Below are 26,643 nucleotides of genomic sequence, written 5' to 3' on the forward strand. Positions count from 1 at the left end.
TTGCACACGTGAGTGCCTTGCTTCTGTTCCCTTTAATGCCTTCCCACTGCCATCACTTCCTGTACCCAGAGGGAGCCTGTTTCTGTTTCCAGACCCAGCTCTCAGTTTCAAAACCTCACACCATGGTGGGCTGGCAGGGACGGCTGAATGGAGTTAGACGCAGTGGAGGTGTGAGTTGTGAACAATGGGCAAGCGGATTGAAGACTGCGTGGCACCCACTCTCCCTGGAAACACTCTGTCACACTCGGGAAGTGTGATTTAATCCTGGATAAGATCGTTCCATTTCACACCCTAATCCACTGTCTAAATCTCGGAGTGGACTTTTAAGTCTTACCTTGAGAAATCCTACCAATAAGTAGCATGGTGTAATTGTTGGCTCTCTTAGCTGAACCACACAAAAATAGGGGTTCATTTTTTATTATTATTTCTACCTCTCTTTTTTCCTTACAAACTACTTAAAGAGAACCTGAGAACTCACTGCCCAGCGGAAGGCGCCTGGATTGTGGTGCAGCAGTACCCTGGGCTGGCTTGGAGGGAGGGGGAAAATGAATTCAATCAGAAGAGGCACTGTAGAGCTGGAAAGAACAGCAGCTGTGTGTGTGCCACAGGGCTTCTCTTCCCTGAGCTCGTGGGTCTTCCGGTAGCTGCAGCTTCCTTGCTGACCTTCACTGTGACCCAACGGGAGAGACTCTGCTTGACTCTTCATTTTAAATGTGAGGAAACAGCAGAGGAGAAATAACGGCCCCACGTCACACAGGTGAGGGTGACCGAGCCGGGCACCAAGCAGTCAGCTCCAAAGTGTCCCCAGCCCTTCCTTCCCTAGCAGGTCAGATACTTACCGGGCAGAAACGTGTTTCCAGAAACAGGGAACTCCATCTTTGAGTTAGGAGCTCTAGAGGTACAGAATTCCTACAGTGGCTGGGAATTCCTTTTTAAAGAAACTTTGGCTTTGGGTCAGGCAAGTTCTTTTCCAAATTACTTATTGGATTCATTTAAAACCTGCTGCCCATGCCTTTAAACGTCTGTTCTGACAGGAACCTCACTCTGTTCCGCTGATAGACTGAGCACCCGGCCTCAGCGAGGCTGTGATGCCAGGCATGGCCAGCAAACCATCCCCCACGTGCTCCGAGAAGGGATGGGACAGAACCCTGGAGACTAAGGCGAGCTTGGGTAAACCCGGGGATATGTTATCTTATAACGCCACCTTTACGTCCTGTCTGTCCATGTCTTCTGAATGCCATCAGCTTTTAAAAAGTATTTTGGGTAACTATGGAGCAAACTTTGAGGCCTTAGGCTAGCTGTCTCCTCCAGGGGTACTTGGGGTGTAAGAGGCACTGAACCTAACAGACAGAGGGGGGGTTTCTGGCCGAACATCTCTGCTACTGAGTCTCTAGAGTTGTTCAGCTAGACTGTTTGCCCCCATGGTGGTGTTGAGCAGGAAGAGAGAGGATGGCTTGTGTTGGCTCTCCAGAACCCATCTGTGGTGGTCTAGTTAGGGTTTTACCATGACCAGGGTAATTCTTATAAAGGAAAACATTTATTTGCAGCTAGCTTACAGTTTCAGAGGTTTAGTCGGTTATCATCATGGTGAGAAGCATGGCGGCATGCAGAGAGACATGGTGCTGGAGAAGGAGCTGAGAGTTCTACATCTGGATCCACAGGCAACAGGCAGATAACTGGCTTGAGGTTCTGAAACCTCAAATCCCAACTCTTAGTGACACACTTCCTCCGACAAGGCCACACCTGTTCCAGCAGGCCACAGCTCCTAATAGTGCTGCTCTCTATGGACAAGGCATTCAAACACATGAGTCCATGGGGGCCATTTCTTTTCGTTTTGTTTTGTTTTGTTTTGTTTTGTTTTAGTTTGTTTTGTTTTTCGAGACAGGGTTTCTCTGTGTAGCCCTGGCTGTCCTGGAACTTGGTCTGTAGCCCAAGCTGGCCTCGAACTCACAGAGATCCACCTGCCTCTGCCTCCCAAGTGCTGGGATTAAAGGCATGCGCCACCAACTCGGAGATCTGGGGGGCATTTCTACTCAGCCACCACACTGCCCCTCATAGTGTCAGGCATTTGCATGAATGCTTGGTTCCCAGTTGGTGGCACTGTTTGGGGAGGCTTAGGAGGTGTGGCTTTTTGAGAGGAAGTATGTCCTTGGGGGCAGGTTTTGACCGTACAGACTTGTGTCATTTTGAGTTAGCTCTCCCTGCGTCCCATCTGTGGTTCAAGATGTAAACTCTCAGCTGCTCCTGCTACCATATCTGCCACCTGCTGCCACAATTCCCGGCGATGATGCACCCTATCCCTCTGGGTAAGTTGCCTCGGTCATGGTGTCTTACCACGGCAGTAGAAAAGTGACTAATTTGCCACCGTACCTTCTCTTGCCACTCTCCCTTTGGCACACACAGACCCGCTTGTAAGAGTGATGTGGGTTTCAGTGCCGTCCCTGGAGACTGCCAGCCTGAAGTGTCGTGTCTAATCAAGTAGAAATTCCAAGTGCTGATGTATACCAAATCATCGGAGAGTGGCTGAAAGTGAATATCCCTGGCCTTAGACTCAGGAGTTCCAATTTAGGAAGACTCTACATTTTTAAATAAGAGTCCCTGGGTGGCTTTGGTTTGGAGAGCTCAGAACCACTGGTGTAGAATTGCTTTTCCACTCAGTAGTTTCAGTGGATAAGAGTGGTGTGAAGATCGACTGATGAGTTCCTCCGATCCTGCCAATGCTCCTGCAGCAGGAGGAAGTCATTCATGCAGCCAGGCAAGTGGCACCATTCAGATAAACTTGAAGTCAATAGCAACTTTGGAGACACTGCAGAGCTACTGGGCATCACTGCAGCATTGCTGGGATGCTGGAGAATACATAGGCAACTTCGAGAAAAAACCACTTTTGAGACCCTGAACACACAGAGAGTAGAGCACATGTTCTTCAGAGGATTGTAGCTGTTCATTCAAGGTGCGAAGTCTAAACTTTGCTCTCGAGTACCATGTTGTTTAATACAAGAGCACAGCTGTTTGGTGCAGCTCAGGTGGTCAAATTCCATTTTGTCTGTTTTTTTGGTCTCCAACTCTACTTCATATTCTCTATTTATCTATCTATCTATCTATCTATCTATCTATCTATCTCTCCCACACCCATACACATACACACACACACACACACACACACACACACACACACACACACACACACACGAGGGGGGTGGGGTAGGGATCCATCAGTGTTTTTCTGTATCCTCTTGTCTTAGAATTAAGCAGTCAGATATTCTTCTATAAAAGCTCTTATGCTTTCTTTAAAATACAAAATTAGTTTGCACATAAAATATTTAAGGAAAACTGCAGGCTGATTTTTAGTCCAGCAAGATAGAAATTCAATGCATAGGAATTCAGACAAAAATTGAGGAAATGTCCTCTGAAGCTCTCACTTACCTGCTTACGAGAAGGGCCTCAACAGGAGCCAGGAGTTGTGTAATTACTTTGAATTCAAGCCAGTTCTTGTTTAGAAAGGTTATTCCCTTTTCTGTTTTAAAAGTGTTAATCCTTTTACTATTTCCTCTGCAGAAAGGCCTTACTCATGGTTGAGCTTGCTTAGATTGGGAAATACTTGGGAGACGGTGCACACCTCGGTATTTGTTTGTGAGAGTGTCTCCAGAGACCGTTAAGAATGAGGACTCTAAGCCAGGTGGTGGTGGCACACGCCTTTAATCCCAGCACTCAGGAGACAGAGGCAGGAGCATCTCTGAGTTCAAGGCCAGCCTGGTCTACAGAGCGAGTTCCAGGACAGCCAGGGCTACACAGAGAAACCCTGTCTCAAACAAACAAAACAAAACAAAAATGAGGACTCTGCTCTAATGAATGGATTAATACTTCAACAGGTAATAATATATGCTTTATTGGGAATTACTGGAAAGCAGAGGTAGAGCCATCATTAAAGGAAGTAGGTCTCTGGGGAATGTCCTTTGGGGCCTTTTGACGCTCTACCCTGTCATCTGTCCCCTTTAATCTCTGCTTGGCATTTCTTCCTGGCTGTGATGGAGTGGACCCTTTGGAACCATGAGGAAAAGAAACCCCCCCCCTTTCGGTTGTTTATGTAGTTTGTTACAGCTGTACAGAAGTAGCCTGTCCACGAGTCTGCCTTACTGCACCAGCATGCTGCAGCCCACCGCCCACCACTGAGCCCCCTCTTCAAACCCTAATACTTCCCTAACAGTTGCCAGGTTTTCACCTGTAAACTTTCCATGGCACTCTGCCTGGCGCTTCCTTCCCTTCATCCTGCTTCTGGCTGAAGTGGGATTTGATTGACAGGCCTAAGGTGCGCCTGTGCGAGGGAGAAACAAACCCAGACTTGGCCTTTGTGTCTTGAGTGTGAGTCTCAGCTCACTCACTGATAAGCTGTGTGATTGTGCACATGGCCATGAATTTCTCTGTCCCTGTGGTTTTTATTGAAAATACGAAAATAGCCTCACAGGGTTTTGAGACAAGGTTTCTCTGTGTGACAGCTCTGGTTGTCCTGGAACTCGCTTTGTAGACCAGGCTAGCCTGGAACTCGTAGTTCTGCCTGCCTCTGCCTCCCCGCTGAGTGCTGGGATTAAGGCGTGCTCCACTGTTCTTGGACGCCATTGTAACATATCAATAAGGTACAATAGCCCCCTTCATCCACGGTTCCACTTTTGGCAATTTCAGTTACCCACGGTAAGCTGCACTCTGAAAATATTAAATGGAAGACTCTGAAAGTACATAACTTACAAGGTTTCAATTTCTGTCTTGAGTAGCATGAGAAATTCTGTCCTTTTCTTCCATGTCCCTCCCAGCACGTGAGTCTTTCCCTTGTCCAGCATTCCCACTCAGTGTACACTACCTACCCGTTAGTCACTGAGAAGCATTCTTGGTTATCACAGTGACAGTTATAGCATCACTGTGCCTGTGTTTAAGTAACCCTTATTTTATTCAGGAATGACCCCAAAGCTCAAGAGTAGTAATGTTGGCAATTTGAATATGCCAAAGGAAAGCCATAAAGTGCTTCCTGTAAGTGAAATGGTAAAAGTTCTTGATTTAAAGAAAGAAAAAAAATCATATGCTGTGGTTGCTAAAATCTGCAGTATATTTTTATAGTTTTTCTATTTTATTATTAGTTATTGGTAATCCCATATTATACCTTGTTTACAAATTAAGCTTTTTCATGGATATATATATATGTGTGTGTGTGTGTGTATAAATATATATGAAGACATAATATATATAGGGTTTGGTATTTATGGCATGAAGCAACTGCTAACGATAGATCATATCCCACAGGTACAAGATGCATAATTACATTAAAACATAGTTATATTAGGCTCTGCCTAGCAAAGAGTGGGTGCTCAATATTGCCACCTGCAGCTCTGGCTGGCTGTGCATCAGAAAGTCCTACCTTAAGGCAAAGGCTGGGCCCCTGGGCTTTTAAGAACTTGTTGAAAACATTTCAGTGGATTAAAAATACAGGGAAGCCAGGCGGTGGTGGCGCACGCCTTTAATCCCAGCACTTGGGAGGCAAAGCCAGGCGGATCTCTGTGAGTTCGAGGCCAGCCTGGGCTACCAAGTGAGTTCCAGGAAAGGCGCAAAGCTACACAGAGAAACCCTGTCTCGAAAAACAAAAACAAACAAACAAACAAAAAAAAATACAGGGAAAACTAAAAAGGCCGAGAAAGCAGGAAGTTGGCCCTTTGGACCATTTGTGCAGAGAACAGGAAAACTCCAGATTCTGTTTCCTCAGCTGCTAGCAGAAGCAGTCAGGAGGCCCAAAAGCCGTGCTCGGTGCTGGTGATGGTGTGGCTGGGTTTGTCTGTCTCTTCTAAGTCTTTATTTCCTTCATGTACTTAGCTTAGCAATTGCAGGACATTAAAAGCTGACAGTGTGGGCACTGACGAGCTCCCAGGCCCTTTACTGACTTGGTACTTGGGGAGAAATAGCCTTCAACAAGTGTGAAATGTCTAAACAGTGTAGCCTTAGGTCTGGCGGGTGTTATCGTCATGCACTGATCTCGCCAGTCCCATATGTGTATCTTTTTATTTCTTGTCTACCTTCTGGAATGTAACCTTTGTGAAAACAGGACTTTCATTCATCAATACATACATCCTGAATGCCAGAACAGAACCTGCCATGTTGCCTTTGCTTAATAAAATATTTTTTGAATGGGTGAATCTATAAATGGGGAAATTGAGACGTGGAATAAATAGTGTCCCAGGTCACAGTGCCATTCTGCAGCCAATCCAGGATAGCATGATTGCCAAGCCTTAGCCCATAAACACCATATTATTTAATGTCTTCTTAAAACAATTAAATAGATGCTGTTTTTACTCATTTACATGGTATAATATTGTAACTTGTTATACAATGTATAATGATCACATATTATAATTTTCATGTGCTGGAAAATGATGCATCATGCTCTCCTGTAGTTATTTTGAAATATACAATCGCTACCACCTGCAGTTTTCCTTTTGTGCTGTTTTACAGCAGAAATACCTTACCCCCCATGATCTGTGTTTTGTTCCAAGTTACCCACTCTATGCCTGCTCCCTCCTTGGGTCTCGAGTGACCTCATATCTACTCAACTTCGTCGCCATCAACTTTCTTTGCTTTCACACATGACTGAGAACATGCAGGATTGTCTTTCTCTACCTGGTTTATTTCCTTTAACATGCATCTTCCAGTTCCATCCATGTTACCACAAGTGAGGGGACTCCCTCCTTTTTTATGGCTGTCATTCAACCCCTTGATGGACTGTGTGAACACTGAGTCAGTAGGGAATTCCCTCTGAGCAGGAGTAATCAGTGATGGTTTGTCAGTCTGGGAACTTAACAACTGGACAAGATCTCACAGGCCTGAAGTTTCCTGTCCTTTCCAGTAACTCGGGGAAATTGTCAACAGTGCTTTTGAATTGCCCACAAATGCAAGTAACTAACTGAGGAGCCAGTATTCTTTTTTAACATAATTCTTTATTGATTCTTTGGGAATTTCACATCATGTACCTCAATCCCACTCACCTCCCAGTCCCTTCATATCCACCCCTCACCCCTGCATCAACTACCCCCCCAAAAAATTAATTCAAAACAAACAACAAAAAAACACCTCACTCCTCTTGTCTTTCCAACACCTCTTCATTCATCCTAGTGGCATTGGGAGCTGCTGCGTGTCATGCAGTATACCCCTTTGTCCAATCAGCTACACCTGAAAAAATGTTCATTGCAACGTGTCATTGGTCTGGATCAAGGCCTCTGGCACACCATCGTCCCTGGACCCTCACCAAAACTCCTCTTGGATATCCTGCTATTGCTTCAAGTCATGGAGGTCTTGCAGTTATCGTTACACAGGACCATTTCCTTCACACACTCCAGCAGGTCATAGGTGGGGTTGATGTTAGGGTGGGCCAACCCAAGGCCCAGGATGTGGGTCTGGGTGGTAGCTGAGCTGATCAGTCCAAGCCACTGGGACAGTCCCCTTCAAGTAAGGGGCAGAGCCAACTCTCCTAGGCCCATGTCATGGGGCCAGCTCTCCCACTCCCATGGTAAGGGGTGAGGCCATATCTCTCAGGTGTATGGCGGGGGGCTCTTCTGCTGCAATGTCCAGCAAGGGGCAGGGCCAGTGAGGGATGGGGCTGGTTCAGCATGGCCCTTGGATTTCAGCATGCATGGTTCCTATTATCCCCTGTGGTAACATGGGCCATGGACATCTTCACAGACATCATCACAGTTCCAGCTGCAGCAGGAACACAGATCTAGCTAGACACGCCCGCAGCAGCAGCTCGAGCCCGGACATCACCATGGCCCTGATGGCAGCACAGGCTTTCTAGATTGGTATGGCCCCAGCAGAAGCAAGGCCCTCTGACACCAACATGGTCTCAGGAGGCTGTCCAGACTCCAGGCATCTGCTCAGCCCCTAGTGGCAACAGGAGCCATGAACATCAACCCAGATCCAGCTGCTGCTGGGCCATGGACCCAGACATGGCCCACAGCAGCGGCCTGGGCCTGGAGGATTCCATGGCCTCAAGTCAGGCCACCAAGATCAGCATGGCCCGGTTGAGCCGGGACTCTTAAAGCATTGGTACAGTAGCTTAGATAGAGCCTGTGACTTGCTTACCTTTTGACGTGGTTTAAAAGAACCATGGATGTTATGTCTGGGTAAAAAGAATTAGAAAAGTGACTGAGAGGAGACAGACTTAGACCATCAGGTTGGCTTTGAATTAAAAGCACTGGTTCCTTTCTCTTGAGCCTGTTCAATGCCTTTTTTAAAGTCAGTGTGGTAGAAATCAACAAATATGAATTCCAAAACAAAAATAAAAGCAGTTGGGATGGACTGCTCTGGAGCCACAGATGTCAGCACAGAAACATGTGGTAAGATTAGTTACGCACAGACATGTAGAGTTCAGTGCTCACAGTGACGGACGGACAGTCTGTTAGCAGCAGACCTGGAAGAGACCTTGAGGTTTATAAACTGATTCAAGTGTTTAGGATTGACTCAGTTATTCCACATTGGTCCTGCTGTTTAGATGTTTCTGCCTGTTACCACTCAGATGACAGCATGTGAAAGAGAAGAAATACACCTTAGCACAATGTGAGCCAAGCGTGTGCGTCCTCTCATCCGCTAACACATGCCTCCGCTGCCTGCTGTCCACACACTGATGGTGCCTACTCAGCACTGCCCTGCCCCAGGCTCACCCCAGCCTTCCTTCCGGACCGAATGCTCCGTTGTCTAACCATCCGCCCTGCAGTGACATCTTCTTTCCCTCCCTGACAGTCTCAGATGCATCTGTTTCGGTTCTCTGACGAGTCCCGGTGGCTGCTTTTACCCTCCTCATCTCCTGTACAAGGCCGTTTGTTTATTTCCTCTGTACACCTGGGACACTTGCACATCTCCTTGTAGAGCGAGGGCTCACTGGTGTGTCGCCCTTCACCTTCCTGTGCAGTGGGCCAGCGCTTCCGCCCTGCCCGAGGAAATCGCAGCTGTTGGAGTGTGTCCTCTGGCACTCGGACTCTGCGTTTGCTGGTCTCCTAGTCCTGGTTCCTCTCAGCCAGTTAGCGTTTTCCGTAGCAAACCACCCTCCCTTCTGACTGACTGGATAAAAGAAGTTAGGGTAGTACTACTGAGAACTCTAGAACCGGTGGGGATCTAATGAAATAGCCACAGAAAACAGAGGGATGACGTAGGAGCTGAGCAGGAAGAGCCATGCTGTGGCTGGTCCCACTGACACTGGGTGCTGGGCCCTGCCAGTGGCACCTTTGCCACTAGAACAGATTCTCCTTCAGCCCTGCTCCTTTGTACCCGTGGCTCCTGGTCAGATGGAGGCAGACATCTGGCCCATGTATCTGCTGCAAAGGGAGCCTAGAAAGGGGTGTCTCCTGTGCTATGAGAAATGGAGTCGGCTGCTACCAGAATCAGATTTTAGAAACAAACTAAAATTGTATGAATTTATTATATACTGGGGCAGGGTCTCCTTATGTAGCCCTGGCTGTCCTGGAATTTGCTATGTAGACCAGGCTGGCCTTAAACTCACAGGAATATGATGTGCCTGCCTCTGCCTCCCAAGAACTGAGAGTAAAGGCATGCACCACCACCTGGCCTCCTGTGAAACAGTAACAGCAGGATCTTCCTGACTCTGGTGGCCACGGGATATCCCAGAGGAGTGCCGGTGAGCATCAGTGAGGATGGCGTACTAGAAACCAGAGGCCTTGAGTCACATCAGTGACTCCTGCAATGAACATTTGCTAGTAAAGCTGATGGGACAAAAGGGTAGACTGTGTGACACACCACTCCCAACGCCACCAGGACGAATGAAGAGCTGTTGGAGAGGCGGAAAAGAAGGAGAAACAAAGAGGTGTTTTTTGTTTGTTTGTTTTTCATTTTTGTTTTGTTTGTTTTGTTCTTGTTTTTGTTTGTTTGCTTTGTTTTGGTTTGATTTTTTTTTATTTTCTTTTGAGGGGGCACTGCAGGGGTAAGGAGAGGTGAGCAGAATTAGAGTGCATGATGCTAAATTCCCAAAGGATAAAGAAATGACGTTTTGTGTGTGTGTGTGTGTGTGTGTGTGTGTGTGTGTGTGTGTGTGTGTGTGAGATACACATACATACATATATATTATATATAGAAAAACGAATGAAGCCTTGGCATGACTTCCAATCTCACCTTCACATGCCCTGTCCTGGATGAACCTAAACTGCATGTCAGTGACCTAGAACCAACACAACACCCCAGATGTCTCAATTCTGAGTTCAGGCTTGAGAGGAGATTCCTGCTGAGCTGGGAGTTAATTTCAAACTGATGAAGTTAAGCATGTCTTTTCATACATGCAGATATTATGTTTCAGCCAGTGGGACTTGACCTGTGTGACGCAAATATTCAGAACAGCAAACCTGTTATGACTGTTCTTGGTCCTTGGCTGGTGCATCTCCTCATGACATCATATGTAGAGTGGCCTGGTACATCTCCCCTCATGACATCATATGTAGAGTGGCCTGGTGCATCTCCTCATGACACCATATGTGGAGTGGCCTGGTGCATCCCCTGTGGGGCGTTTACCCATCCACCCCCACAGTTCCCCAGAGTTTTCTTGAGTGCGAGCAGCAGGAAATATTAGATAGAAGGATTTATTGCGGAGAATATCGCGGAGATAAACAGATAGAAAATAAAGGATAGCCTCGAGAGGGCCTGGAACCTATTCCAACGGGCCCCGACTGTCTCTGCCCCAGGGTTTTTATAGAGACACCAAGGGGTGGAGCAAAAGACCTCCTCCCCCAGCACAGGCAAGTGCAGACCATCTCAGACACCTGCACTCAGGCCCGTGGTCTAATCATCCTCTATGTGGACCTGCTGGGTAAAGCCACGAGGAACCCGAGAATGGGCTCCCACAGGTCCCCCTTTCTTAATATATAAAAAAATAACTATAATGGCTTACAGCAATCTCCATAGCTGTTACACCTCCCAGTATGGGAGTAGAGGATGATATAGATGGCATTTCTCTTTTGAATTAGGTCCAAGGTGACTACAGCAGTCTTAGCTGCCTCAAGCCCTTTCTAAGCCAAAAACTCTTAAGGCAACTACAAACTTAAAGAATCCCTTAGCTTCATCATTACCATTAACAGGTTAACAAATATTGCTATACATAGTCACAATTCTCTCAATCTTACAACTCAAAGCAAACTCTTAACAGAACCATTTGAATTAGCATATATGGTGCTATATATAGTTAACAATTTTCTCCGTCTTACAACTTTAACTCAATCATTTGAGTTTTCTTGCTAACAGAACATAGGAAAAACTTTGATGTATTCACATCAAACTTAAATATTTCCTTAACTCCACAAAACCAGGGTGCATTAATATCAATAGGTTTCTGCAAACATAATTCAATCTCATAACTCCTCCTTTTCTTTATAATTTTTTAAACAAAATCTCAAACCTAGTTAGAGGAACCCAAACTTATACAATTCCTACAGACCCATATTGAAAAGCAATATTTTCAATCTAACCATGAACACTTTGAAAACTTTTAGCAAAACATCCAAAAGCAGTTTCTTAATAAAACTCTTTACACACTTTAAAAGTAGTCTCTTAGTATACCCCATTTGCGTTTCTTACTAACAAAACATGACATTAATCCAAACAACTTTTGAAATTAGACTAAGGAATATTAACTCTCCCTTTTATAATTTTTTAAGCAAAATCTCAAGCCTAATTATAAAACCCAAACTTCTGTTTAAACAGTTCCATTTGTAACACAAAACCAGTTCCATAAGTAATTCCATTTTTACATAAACAGTTCCACAAAACAATTGCATTTTTAACACAGAATACATGAATCACCAATTAATAAAGCATATATGCATACACATCTTGACTCTAGGTAGAAATAATAAATTTCTTCATTTAAACAGTTCCATTTTTAACCCAATTCCAGAAAACAGTTCCTAGGTCATTACTATAAGTAAACTCAAAATTGTCCCATTGCAATGAAATCTCTACTATTCATTTCATTTCTTAAGTCCCAAAATTCAAATGATAAATTCTGGTATGAGCCTTCCAAATATGAAGAAATCCATAACCAAAGTCTTTTTGTAATTTTATCTCATTTTAAGTTCAAAAAGTTCAAACAAATAAATTCTGGTATTAGGCTTTCACTTCAAAATATGAAGAGATGGTTTTCAACCAAAACTTTTTGCCGTTAACAATTTTACTTCAAACAAGTGTCTCTGCAACTTTTGTTCTCACAGACAGACCTTTTTAGGTACAGTAGTATTCTAAACCGCACCGTTTTTGATGTTAGCTCAGGTTTTTCTGTGTTGCGTTGATTTTCCATGAATCTCAGCTGCGGATGCCTTGTGCTAGTTCTGGCGTCCGCCATTCTTAGCTTCTTAGCGGCTTCTGGAGCTTTTGAAAAACCGCTCAGACTGCCTGCTTTGCAGTCTGCTAGGACACTAACTTCTGTATGTCTCAGGTTCTTTCACCATATACATTTAGACTCACACTTAACATTTACACTTTACAAACTCACATATAACCTTTTGCCTTGCAAAGCATTTAGATTCATATTCAACATTTACACGTTTTTACAAACTCATAACATTAACATCTACTTATTTAAACTCCTTAAGGAAACTATAGAACTACTTTAGCAAATATATTTCTTATTACTTCTTATGTACTTATTTAAACTTACATTTACAACTAGCATCTTTACTTCTTACAAGCTTATTACTACATGTCTTAAGACTACCTTAGATACTTCTTGCAAGCTTATATTCTTAAAGGAACTCTATAGGTCTATTTTACAAACTTATATAGGGCTACCATTAGCATATATTTAACTTAGCAAACACCTAAAGATTTCTTAACACAGATCTAACGAGAATTTTTACAAACTCACATATCTTATTTTCATCTTTTTCTATTTCTTACTCTTAATTATTATTAGTACTCTCTCTATTAAACAGATTTTCTTAACTAGACAGGAAGTACGTACATCATTTCTAAATTTTAGAGTTTATAGTCAGCTTTGTTATAAAGCACTGGGATTTAGTGAGTGTTGTTATAGAATTGTGATAGTTGTTGCTAGGGGACTATAACCTTCCCAGGATGATGCCACACTCCAAAGTTGCCAGTTCTCTCAGCCGTTCCGGACCGGCAGAGATGCACTGTCAGCGGTAGACGGTTTTTAACTAGAGGCTGTCCCTTCACCCAAATTCATAATAGTTCCCCTAAGTGCTTCAATTCAGACAAATGTTTCTATTACAGCAGTACTCTTGGTTTGTTCTACCGAAAAACTTCCCTTCACGCTGACGGTGAAATTACCGTATTTAGCTGCTGTAAGCTCTTTGCCAAATATCGCACAGTTATTAGGTGATATAAAGTATTTTTCCAAAGGAGCTAGTAAAGCCAAAAGCGGCACAGCTCCGAACTCTGTTTCCTCACTGTTAGCATTAACCAGTGACAAAACCTCAGAAACATTGATCGAGCCACTTTCATTCTGGTTTCTTTATAGAAACATCATTGGAGCTGACCTTTCTTAGTTCCAAGCTCCTTACGAAATGCTCCGGTAATCACCGAGCTTCATTCTCCTCTTGTGAAAAAACACAAACATGTCCTCGACCCCATATTAACACAGGATCGGGACCCTTCCACAGTCCCGAGCAGGGATCTTTCCATTTCGCATTACCCTCAGCTAAAGGACCAGGAAGATTGGAGTGAACTCTAATATGGCCCACAAAGCATGGCAGCTTTCTTTTGTAGATAGCATAAGTTTCCTTCATATCTAAGACAACGTTCAGTGTATAAACTGCTCTCTCTTGCTTTAAGGATTTTAAAGTGGCTTGTTTGATCTTATAGGTAGCTTTCTGTCATCCAACTACCGTTAAAACTTTGCACAGCTATTAGGGTAAATAAGTCATTTTACCAACCCCCAAACCGCGAAGTGCCTAGTTCCATATCCTTTCAATGTTTCATTGGAACTGACACTTAAAACTCTTAGATGATTTTCCTCCTTATTCTTTTAAAAGCTGTATTTTAAAGTTTACCATGAATGTATTTTCGAGCTGACAAAAGTGTTTCAGGGCAATGTCGCCATCTTTAGCAGAAAAACTACCTTTCCCAGAATGCATTTCCCTTATATCAATCCATAATAGTATCAGTCCCTTATATCAGTCCTTTATATCATTTTTCCATCAGTCATTTCCCATAGTTCTTTTTGGGTCTGAGAGTCAACTTTTAAGTTCTTTTTTACCAGACTTGCTTACAAATTCTTGCCCGGGAGGTTTGAACAAAGTTTTTTGCTTTTGCAACGGGAGATTTGAACAGGCATTTTACATTTTCAATTATGGGACATTGGGAGGTTTCTGGTCTCTCCTCAGCTGGCTTTAACAGGTGTCTCTCCTTTAATTGACACTGGCCCCCAAATCAGAACTGCACCTGCCTCGTTAGCGCGCATTGAGGTGGGCAATTTCTGATAGCAACTTTCCTCGGGGCTTGTGTTTGTCTTAGCCAGTCAGTGAAAAACATTCACAACAGTTTTTTCATAGCTCTTTCAGAGAGATTTTCTCCCACTGATCTATCTCATTTTGCTTGTTCCTTCCTTCCCCAGATGCAGAGCTTCAAGTATCTGCGGCTCTGTACCTCTGCTAGCTGCCCTTGGAAGTAGGGGCTTTTTTTTCTCCCCCCCGAATCTGCCTCAAATTCTAGCAGCTTTTTCAAGTCACATTTTCTGGGGAGGATTATGTCCCTTCTGTTTCTTCAGAGTCTTTCTCCCAGACAGTTCCCAGTTTGGTCTCAGTTTATCCCCTCTACCCCAGAAACAGTTTCCGACACTACAGTGGCGGCTTTCCCTGCTACTGAAGGTAGGAGTTTTTTGTCCATTTGTTTTCTGGGTCTGTGTGGTTTGCGTACAGACTGAAAATCTAACAAGGGAGGTTTTTGCCATTTCTAAACTCCCATTAGGACAGGCATTTTGTTTCATTAGGCCTTCACCTGGCCCAGTCCCCCAGTGGGTTGTGTTTGTCTGAGTGCTCAAGGACAGAGCTTATGCCAGAGGCAATCACCCCTTAGGGCTACACTCCCTCATCTGATTGGGAGTTAGTTGAAACAAAGCTTTTCTCAAAGAGGTGTTTTCTCTGACAGAAAAGAAAACTTTACTCCTGGATAGTTCTGTTCTGCCCTGGCTGGGCTCTTTCCCCAGACAGCGTTCTGACTCAGCAGCACAACTGCTTCAGACACAGTTCAGCTTTACTGTTTTCCCAGAAAGGTCCTTATTCTGATAGGAAAGCTTTTTCTCATATCTTTTTGCAGCTGTGGACCTATAAACCCGGGACTTGTAGGAAAGCAGACAACTGTGCCGTTTCCACTGGCTTTAGCTTTGTTTGTTCATTAGCAGTCTTCCCCTGGGTCCTGCACCTTCCTGCCTCAGCTCTGTGCTCCAGGAAGTTTACCACTGCAGGAACCCTAGTATCCCCGAAATGCACCCCAACTCAGAGACGCTGGCCAGTCACCTCTGGGTTTTTGGTCAGAATCGAGGATACAATGCTTCAGGGGATCTTTGCGTTAGGACGATTAGGAGCACCTTTTCATTCTGAAACGCTCACTCAGAAACAAAACCCTTGATGCCTCAGCTCGGTTGTAACTGAAAAGCTTGGCTTTTTTGCTTTTCTCAGGTAAAGTTTCTGGCCCTTTTGGGCTCTCTGTAGCTCTTTACCCACACTCTCCCAAGCGTTTCCCTCAGGGTACTCTGACCCACTGTCTTTTACTAGCTTGAAGAGACAGAGCTTAGAAGAGGTTTTTAGGAACTTGTCCCTGCCTCCTGCATTGCAGGGAGGATTTTTAAAGCTTGGAAGAGAACTTAGAGGTTTTGCTGTCTTAAGAGGTTTGTTGTTTTCCCTTTGAGCTAATCACAGGTAGTCCCCATACTAATATCTTCAGGTGATTCTAATTTGTCCCTCTGAGAAAGTTAAAGGCTTTAGTTTTTAAGTTTAAGAGAGCTTTTAGTTTGAGAAAGATTAAGACTTTTTAGAGAGATTTTCCCCCAAATTTTCCAAGAAAAGCTTTTAAGAGAAAGATTTTTTTCCCCAGGAGAAAGACCAACTTTTCCCAAAACTTCGCAACTTTCTTACTTTTTGGCTTTTTACATCCCCATTTTTGCCTCAGGGAGAAATCACTTTCTCCTGCCGCTTGGACTTAGCATTTCAGCTGCCCCAGGTCAAAAGCTTCCATAGGAAACTTATTCTTCCCCATAAGCTCGAAGAAGAGCTTTTTTACTACCCAAAAAGCCCAAAGAAAGATTTCTTTTCCCAGTTTGCATTTATAACCCCCAAAGTTAGAAAATTGAACAGTTTTTCTGTCTAGTTGCCTTACTTATTTTTTCCTACACAATCTTACACTTCTAAGTTTTTCCTACACTATTTTACTACCCTATGCCTTATACTTATTTTTCACAGATAGAAATTGAGAAAGGGATAGAAGATAGAAAATTTTGACAGAAGAGAATTTCGCTGCAGCATCGGACATCCTTCCAGTCCGCTTTCCTTTTCTCTCAAGGATAAAACCCCTGCCTCTCAAAAATATATATAAAAAATATATATTTTCCATAACACCGGCATGCCTCATCCACTGGCAGGGCTGAACTCAGCACTTTCGCCAAAAACTCTGTAATAAAACTATTATTTTCCTTTATCTTTAGTCCCTATTACTTTGTCTTTAGTCCCTGTTCATTTGTCTTTAGTCCCCCCTTTTTTTTAGTCCCCCTTTTTTTTCTTTAGTCCCTTTTTTCTTTTTTCTTTAGTCCCTGTTCATGGCGCCATTCTGTGGGGCGTTTACCCATCCACCCCCACAGTTCCCCAGAGTTTTCTTGAGTGCGAGCAGCAGGAAATATTAGATAGAAGGATTTATTGCGGAGAATATCGCGGAGATAAACAGATAGAAAATAAAGGATAGCCTCGAGAGGGCCTGGAACCTATTCCAACGGGCCCTGACTGTCTCTGCCCCAGGATTTTTATAGAGACGCCAAGGGGTGGAGCAAAAGACCTCCTCCCCCAGCACAGGCAAGTGCAGACCATCTCAGACACCTGCACTCAGGCCCGTGGTCTAATCATCCTCTATGTGGACCTGCTGGGTAAAGCCACGAGGAACCCGAGAATGGGCTCCCACAATCCCCTCATAACATCATATGTGGAGTGGCCTGGTGCATCTCCTCATGACACCATATGTAGAGTGGCTGGTGCATCTCCTCATGACACCATATGTAGAGTGGCCTGGTGCATCTCCTCATGACACCATATGTAGAGTGGCCTGGTGCATCTCCTCATGACACCATATGTAGAGTGGCTGGTGCATCTCCTCACGACACCATATGTAGAGTGGCCTGGTACATCTCCCCTCATGACATCATATGTAGAGTGGCTGGTGCATCTCCTCATGACATCATCATATGTGGAGTGGCCTGGCCTCTTTCTGTTTTCTAGACCTATGGCTTACATTGCTGTTAGTGCATCTCTAAGACTGCCTGCTTTGACAGTATATTTATTGATTTGGTAATTCATCTAACAGATATACATGGAACACTGCCAGTTAGAGTAGACAAAATAGAGGATTCTATCAATTAGTATGCTTTTTAATTGCCAGTCACAGAAATTTTGATTCAAACTGGCTTAAGCAAAGATAGAATGTGTCCCCTGACATACTGGGAAAGATCTGGTTTCCTTCAGGCACAGCTGGATTCATGGATCTTAAACCTGGTCTTCAAAGGGACCCTTGCCTGTGTTCATTGCTCAACTCTGCTTGCCTTTGCAGTGGCTTTATTCTAAAGTTCCCCACATGATAGCAAGCTAGATGTCAAAAGTCCCAAATCCATGCACATCTGGCTTCCAGTAGAGAAAGTGCTGCTCCACCCAGGCACGGTGGACCTCACAATCTCAGTGCAGAGCAGGAGGAGAAGCCACGAGTTTGAAGCTACCTTAGGCTATGTAATAAGTTCCAGGCCCGCCAGCCAGGACTGTATAACACCCTGTCTCAAAAAAGAAAGAAAAGAAAAGAAAGACACATTCACTCAGCCCTCAGCAGGCCATCAGATGTCCCGCTGTCTTGCGTGCTCTTGGCTGGACCAGTGGCATCTGGCAGAAGAATCCAGTGCTCTGGTCAGACACAATTTATATGTTCCTTCCTTCTAGCTGGATATAGAGTCATTCAGATACTTAAGGGCAAAGGATATACTGGTTCTCCTGAGAAAAAGGTAAACAGATGTTGGCTGTTGGCCAACATAAAACACTCAATGGTATTTCTGTAGACTTTTTGCGTTGTTCCAGCTTTTTTTTTTCCTTATCTTTTGCCTGTTTGTTTTGATTTTCGTGTGTGTGTGTGTGTGTGTGTGTGTGTGTGTGTGTGTGTGTGTGTGTGTATGTATTGGGGACTTGTTTCTTGCTTTTTCATTTTTTGTTTGTTTTTTAGGGAGAGAGAAAGAACATAAAGTTGGGTAGGGTAGGGAGGTGGAGCATACCTGGGAGGACTGGGGGGAAGGGACAAAGTTGATCAAAATAAATTATTTAAAAGAAAAACCTGTGGGGGAACAGCCATTGTGTTAGCAGCCACCTAAGTGTAAATCTATGGTTGGGTATGTGCAGTCCAGTTCCAAGTGGCCAGTCACCGGAGGGGAGCCTTTGACTCGACATAGGCTGAGCATGAAGAGGTCGCTCTCTTTCCTTCCCCCCTTGTACCTGCCTCCTCTTTTCCCTGTAGGCAGCTCTGTTCTGTTGCAGACTGTAGAGTGCCTTTGAAGTAAGTCGTGCCAGTACTCGGGGCTTACAGGATGGTGAGGAAGAGACGGCCAGGGCAGTGAGAATTTGTGTTTTCAGCCATTACATTAAAGGTGTTTAACACAAGGCTTCTTTTTCCCCAGTGCTTGGAGTAAATCTCTGTGGTATGCTTCTTAGAATAATAAAATCATAATCCACATTAAAAAAAAAAACTAGGCTGCTGCAACTCAGAATTAAAATATGTGCTTAATTAAAAGTGGTTTTCCTTGAGATTAGTTTGCCTTTTTCCCCCCAGTTCCCCCTTTAGCTCCCTTGCCCCGGGCTAGAGGTCAAAGCCAGGGCCTTGCACACACTGTCAATAACTTTATCCTGGGCCTATGTCGTGCTTCCTCTGACGTGTTGATTGATGATTTTGTAGTTTTGCTGTACCTGTGCCTTTTATATAAGGTGCCTGAGAGTATGGAGATACAGAAGAATGGCAAGAAACAAACAGAATACCTCTGATTTTCCCTTCTACCAGCCTCTCACTCTCACCCATGGGAGGCTGTCTAGGCATCTCTCACCAGGACCAGGTCATTTATGTATTAATCACTTGTATAGAGCCAGCTGGATGTTGAAGTGAACACACATGGATAAGTATTTTTTTTTTTTTTTAACTACATATTAAAATGTTTTGTGTCACTCAAGTTCCAACAAGCTGTCACTTTAGTTCTGGTCTGTGCTGTTTTAAAGAAGAGTGATATAAAGAAGCGCTTTAATAGTAGTTGTCACCTGGAAAGGTGTGGGAGAGCTTGAAGTCCTTCTTGGTTGTCTTGACTGGAGAAGTCTTGTGGACAGAGACCAAGGCTGCTGCTGACCCATCCTGTGCTGCACAGGGCCAGCCCCACAACTGGGAGGGGGCACTCTGAAGCCTGGAAAGGACTCAGAGTGAGTGTGTAGGTGTCAACCACAGTAGAGGCAGACTGGAGTTGTGGGACTCACAGCTCACTTAGCCTGCTGTCCCCATGTTTAAATGTCGCCTGAAGCCATGTAACCTCTCTACCTCCTAAACCTGTGATCAAGCAGATTGCCTTCCTATCTACAAGAAAAGGGAGTTTAGCCTCTCTCAAATGATTACTGTGGGTAATAATTAAAGCATTTTATGTGTAAAGTGTTTGGTGTGGTCTGTGGCCGTAGTGAGTTGCTAACAGTGGTGGTTGGGTCCCCTGCAGACTGTGGACCTCTTCCACCCCACCTCGGGCTGTGTTTGTGCTGTGCTGCTTTGGGGGTCTGTTGATCTAATGGAGATGAAGGCTGGACTCTGGCTCTGCTTAGTCACTGCTAACCCAAGAGACATCCTAAATGAAAAGTTCTCCGTGAAAGACAGAAACCATTTAAATTATAGGAAGAACACATCAGAAAACTAGATCGATCCCTCCCGAGACTGGGCAGAGAGAGCTCTGTGAATGGTGTCTAGGTGGTCGTGCTGGCGGGAAGGATGGAGCTAGGCAGGATGACCCTTACAACCTTAGCCATGTTTGCCTGGAGGCAGGCTGTCCATCCGGGTGAGAGTTCTATTGTGCAAGGACATTCAACCCTGTATCTGAAGACGCATCCCATTGGAAGAGTCTCTGATGTTTTGTGGATTTGGTTTTGGAAGGATCTTGTGACATTGTGCATGATGCTAATAGGCATGTGTAGACAACTACAAGCCTCCTGTTTCATAGCTGGGAAGTCAAATGATTTATTGGGTTTTACTAATTCAGCCAATATGGGCATATGAGGAAGATACTGCATAAAACATTTTTTTCTCTCAAATAGTAATAAATTATCTTACTAATAAGTCTATGAAATAAGATTCCTCTCATTTCTTCAAAGACCAATAAAAATTCTTTGCAGTTATTCTGTGATTGGAATTGTTATTTCATTTGTTGAATTTATTTAAAATTGATGGCTTTCTGTAGATATTAGCAGAACTCCAGAAATACTAGAGCTCTTCTGTGTTACAAGCCCAGATTCAGTTCTCTTGAGGGAAGAGAAAAAAAAAAAAAAAAAAGCTTCATTCATGTGGCAGCCCTCTTTTGAATGTCCATCCTGTTTGTGGGGTGGGAGCCCCAAGAGATACTACATCATAGTCATTGAAAGCATTCTCTTCTACATTAAAAAGACGTCAGTAGAAGAAAGAAAACTGAACGGATCATAGTTAGATTTTTTTTTTTCTGTTTTCTCTGTATTGTGGGACACTGAAGATTCATAAGGCTCCGGGAAGAGTAAATACTCCGTCCAGTGAGTACCGAGAATAGCCAGCCACTGTGTTCGAGTTTGGAAGTTAAGTGACTGGTGGTGCTGGCAAGATGGCTTGGTAGGTAAAGCGCCTGCTGTACAGTGGGAGCATCTGAGCCTGGACCCCCAGCACCTACGTAAAAGCCATAGCAGTCTGTAGCCCTGCATGGGTGGGTGGAGAGAGACAGATGTGGGACTTCGGGGCTAGCCAGCCACTTAACCAAAATGGCGAACCCCAGAAATAAAGTGGAGAACAATAAAAGGAGACTCCTAATGTCAACCTCTGGCCTCTACATGTACATGAATGAGTGAGCATACGAGAGACACACACACGCGCACGCACACACACACACACACACACACACACACACACACACACGAGAGAGAGAGAGAGAGAGAGAGAGAGAGAGAGAGAGAGAGAGAGAGACGGAGAGACAGAGAGACAGAGACAGAGAGAGACAGAGAGAGACAGAAAGACAGAGAGACAGACAGAGAGAGACAGACAGACACACAAACACACACACGAGAGAGAGACAGAGACAGAAACAGAGAGAGAGACAGAGACAGACAGACAGAGAGACAGAGACAGAGAGAGGTGTAGCTAGAGTTTTCCTGCCTGGCCCACAGTCAGGGCAAATCTCTTTCACCTGCCAGTCCCACAGCCTCTCAGACCCGACCAAGTAAACACAGAGACTTATGTTGCTTTCAAACTGTATGGCCGTGGCAGGCTTCTTGCTAACTGTTCTTACAGCTTAAATTAATCCATTTCCATTAATCTATACCTTGCCACATGGCTCGTGGCTTACCAGCATCTTCACATGCTGTTTCTCATCGTGGCGGCTGGCAGTGTCTCTCTGACTCAGCCTTCCACTTCCCAGCTTTATTCTCCTCCTCGTCCCGCCTACACTTCCTGCCTAGCCAATGGCCAATCAGTGTTTATTGACTAATTAGCAACACATTTGCCGTACAGAACATCCCACAGCAGAGAGGGGATGATGATGTTAAGTGGATTGCCCCAAGTCACACAGCTGGAAAGCAGGAAAGCCAAGACATCAAAGCTGCACATGGCTTCTGAGTACCTTGTCTTCAGTACACACTGTCACATCTGTATTCTTAGCAAGAAAGACTTAATCAGATTAATAAATCCCCCTGCCCCCAAGATTAGGGTGTTTTTTAATTCAGAATGGTCCACTGAAGACAGTATTCTGTATTTTGATTTGGTCTTTTTTTTTTTTTTTAAGGTGCTGTGTAATGGACCAGGAACATGTGTGCCCATCTGTGTGTCTGCCCTGCTCCTTGGGATACTTGGAATCAAGAAAGTGATAATTATCTACGTCGAGAGCATCTGCCGCGTGGAAACTTTGTCCCTGTCTGGGAAGATTCTTAGGCACCTCTCTGATTTCTTTATTGTTCAGTGGCCAGCTCTTAAGGAGAAATACCCCAAATCTGTGTACCTTGGTCGAATTGTTTGACAAATGGTAACTTAAGAGTCTTGAGAATTTTGTAATTACCAATAATACTTACTATAATAGCTATCTTTATTGTAAAGTTTTCCAAAAGCCCAAAGACTTATCAGTGGTGAAGAATTTAAAGTGTGAAATAACTCGGTGAGGAAAGACAGACATTAGCGCAGAGAACCCATCAAAGAGCTATGTCTGTGCACTAAGGTGTTTTTATAAATAAAAGAGTATAACACTGCTTGCAGATTTTCTTTTGACTCTTATAGCCATGAGCTTCTTTTGTTTTGTTTTTCTCGACCTAAATATAGAGTTTGTATGTTTAGTAACATTTCCTGTCTTACAGCTTTAAATAAAACAGGATTCTACATTATAAAAAGAAAAGAACAGGATAAGCCGGCCTTGGGGTAGGTGTTGCTGTTCTAGCGTGTGATTGCTCACTCAAGAGGTGTGGGGGAGGGGGGTGGATCAAGGGTTCATGGGTATCCTTGGCTACCTAGCACATTTGAGGCCAGCCTAGACTACATAAGGAGCTGGGCACAGGGAAGTGAAGAGAGAAGGGGTGGGGGGGAGCGGGGAGAAAGAGAACAAGGTGCTCCTTTGGTTTTGTTCAGACATGTCAGGCTTTAATCCTTCTGTGGAAGCAGTGATGTCCCCAGTGAGCTACCACAGCCTAAAGGAAGCAGTTTGTTAAACTGGCTTCATGACAGTTTACACTCCACAGGCTTCCAGATCTCTGGCCATAAACAAATGTCTTTCTTCAGTCTTCAGTCTTCCTTTCTGTGTTGCTGGCCTGTATCCAGACAGTATTTTACAATCTGTTTACTTAAAATAAATTAAAAAGTGACCAGTGTTGTAGTCATGAAAGCATGATATGTTGATCCGGAATCTGAGTTCTCCAACATTAAAAAAAAAATTAAACGTATTTCCAATATGATGGCTGTAATTGTCTCTAGCCTTTTGAGATGCTTAGGCCTCCTGGTAGAGGGTGTATTTATAAACATTTACGTAGTGCTTGCTGTGTGCCAGGTATTTTAAACACTGTTCAGATAATACCTAATTTCAACCTGGAAGGACTCAGTGAGGTGGAGACACTTACTGTCCCTGTTTTATAGATGACTCGTCCAGGATCACATGACTAGGAATTGACAAAGCTAGATCCGAACCTAGGTAGGCCCACTTGAGAGTGGGACCAGTTTCACGAGTATGTGGCCTCTGCAGGCAGAGTGCCATACTCAGGGGGGTCCCCAGCCTCTGCTTTTTCATGTTGTATTATTATTGTTGTTGTTGTTGTTGTTGTTATTGTTGCTGCTGCTGCCATTGTCTGGTGCTTGAGATTAAACCAAGGATGAGTACTTGGCCTCTCAGCTCCACCCTCAGTCATCTTCCTAATTTTAAACAGGAACTCACACTTTAGACCCCACAAATTATGTAGCTGGTCCTGCTTGAGACCGTGCCCCTAACAGAACCATGTCTGTGACAGATGTTCGCAGCGCCTGCTTAGTGACTAGCCTGCAGTGTCGGAGAAAGAGTCTGCGTGGTGTATCACTAAAAGCTGAGAAGTATTTCCCCAGTTTGGTCTGCTGTGCACACGCAGAGCCAGGGTAAGTTCCAGACTATGCGGTAAACAAGTGCATGTCCTGCTGTATGTCACTCTTACAGATCCAGGTCGCACTAGCAGAGGTGACTGCTTTGATCTTATAGTAAGGGACAGTTTCCTTGCTGTGCCTTTTTATACCTTTGAGAAAGAATGTTCTAGTTTCAACTTGAAATGAAGATCAATAGGTAGCTTGTTCTTTTGTGTTTCTCTTGGAACACTCCAGAATGAACCTTTTCAGTATAAGACACCATTTATGCAAAACGAACTGAACCGGCCTTCAGATGAGAGGCAGGGAACCCACACATCCTGCCCACACCCACTTCCCTGTAGATTTTTATCTACTGTTCAACTATCCCGAAAGGTCTCAGCAGCCTTCCAGGTCAGAAGGTCTGTTTCAAAAAGGATGCCCAGAAGTCATGGCAGGAAGCTCACGCCTGGAACAGAGGGCACTGTGATCCATGTCAACCACAAGAACATTGTAGGACTTTAAATTGAATAGCAAGAGGTCCTTGCTACAAAGGACCAAGCTTCCTTTTACAAAAGCAACTTAAATATATTACTTTACCTTCTGAAGTAACACGGTGAGTTAAAATTGGAAAGCCTGTCCCCTTTCTGTATACTGTGTCTTAGGTTGAGTCAACACATTTCTTTTATATAAAGCCCTGTCTACTAAAAGGCGGGATGGTGGAGGCAGGGGTGGGGAGGATGGGGTGGGGCGGTGGGCGGTGGGCATGGGGGATGGTGAATCCCCATGCAAATAGGTGTGGGTGGAGACCAGAGGTCTCTACCTTTTTCTTTGGGTCTTTCACTGGATTGAAGCCCTCCCCATTCAGCTAGGCCAGTGAGCTCCTGGCTTCGGCTTCTGGCCTCCACTCCCAGCACTGGGATACAGGCACACACCATCATGGCAGGCTTTGTGTGGTCTGGGGAATCTGAGTTCAGGTTCTCAGTCTTGCACACAGGCACTTCAGCACTGAGCCACCTCCCTAGCCCCAACTAAAAGGAGCTTAATGGCTTTGCAACACTAAGCACCTTCAATCGCCCGCCCGTGGGAACCTCTCTTAAGTGTTAAGGATCGCATCATAATGGTAGAGCAATTGCCTCGCATGTTAAAGCCTTGAGTTCAACCATAGTGCCAAGGAAAAAACAGAAAGAAATTAGTGTTACCGGAACTCCCCCTTGTCCTTCCTTCCTTGTCCCTCTCTGGTATTACCTTTACTGTTTCTCTCATTTGCTAAATCCATCTGTGGATTCAGGCACTGACATAGTACCTACCTTCGGTCTACCCGTTCCTTTCGGTCCCATGGTCTCCACCCCTACCCCGCCCTCAAGCACTAGGTAGGTGCTCTACCGCTGAGCTATCTCCCCATCCCCCATGGCCACAACTTAAATGGAACTCGGCATAAATTGCTGATTTGATTGATACATTTTATTAAGGAATTGAAGCACAGAGAGGCTAAATAACTTACTAAATGTAACAGAGCTTGGATTTGACCCAGCCTTCTCTAGCATCTGCCAGACATCTTTTTGCCCCTCCCCCCCTTCAGTGCCGAGGTTTGAATCCAGGGCTATGTGGCTACATTCCCAATCCCAGACTCCCCTTCTCACAGTACTGAGGAGGAAATCAACAGGGTGTCCCAAAGGAGTGGGCTGTGTCCTCACCTCTCTTGAAAGAGCTATCAGGATAAGTCTCAAAAAAGACATTTTAGGTGAGATCGGAAAGGCCATACCTGAAATATCTGTCCTTCTCTGTCAAGCTTAAATTTCATCTCCAAAGTCTTCCTTGTCTCCTAGAGCCTAGTTTGGATTGCGTCTCCAAAGAACTCTGACCCAGCCGTCTGCAGGAAGCGACCACGGAGTTTGCTGCCTTTTGAGCGTGGCTGGGCGGTGTGCTCACGAACACCCGTGGAAGGAGCAGGTGAATGACAAACACCGTGACTTCATCCAGAGTGTTTGTTTGGCTTCAGGACTGTCTACCATTCTAATTCGGTCTCCTTGTTTCTCACTTAGCAATACTTGCACCATAGTTCTGGACAAAATATTGACATTAATCAGACATATAAGTTCATATATATCCAGACTTGACGCAGGGCTGCTTTGGTGATAGTTCATCCAGACCTGAGGCCCTGGAGCCTTTTGATCTCAGGTATTTATTACACCTTTAGAATTGTCAAAGACCCCAGTGAGATTCTAGGTGTGAGTTTCATTTGTCAGAATTTACCATGCAAGGACATATTCCATTAACAGCAATGATGTCATCGTATATGGTGGATCTCGAAACTACTGTGCAATAATATCACTAATAACCAGGAAAGTGGAGACTCACATTCCACCCACACAGGCCAAGTACTCAGACTCAGGAGTTTATCATCATCATCATCGTCGTTATTACCTGTTTGGGTTTGAATGAGATTTCCCCTGTAAGTCCCAAGCATTGGAACATTTGGTCACAGTTGGTGGCTCTTTGAGGATTAGGAGGTATGGCTTTACCCGAGGAAGCATGTCACAGAGGGTGGGCTTTGAGGTTACAAGTGACCCATGCTATTTTCAGTTAGTTCTCTCTGTTTTCTGC

General features: G+C 44.5%; 1 protein-coding gene across 1 annotated transcript in view; it reads left to right on the top strand.

Annotated features, from left to right (window-relative positions):
• The window catches only part of Alg14 (ALG14 UDP-N-acetylglucosaminyltransferase subunit), a 93,897-nt gene extending 70,559 nt beyond the window's left edge, over nt 1-23,338 (top strand). The window contains exon 4 of the mRNA XM_059266171.1: nt 22,256-23,338. Within this exon, the coding sequence (XP_059122154.1) occupies nt 22,256-22,486 (231 nt within the window). The 3' untranslated portion in view covers nt 22,487-23,338. The remainder of the gene's footprint in view (nt 1-22,255) is intronic.
• Nucleotides 23,339-26,643: the final 3,305 nt, after the last annotated feature.

The sequence above is a fragment of the Peromyscus eremicus genome, chromosome 6, assembly GCF_949786415.1.
Source record: "Peromyscus eremicus chromosome 6, PerEre_H2_v1, whole genome shotgun sequence".
Taxonomy (NCBI): Eukaryota; Metazoa; Chordata; class Mammalia; order Rodentia; family Cricetidae; genus Peromyscus; species Peromyscus eremicus.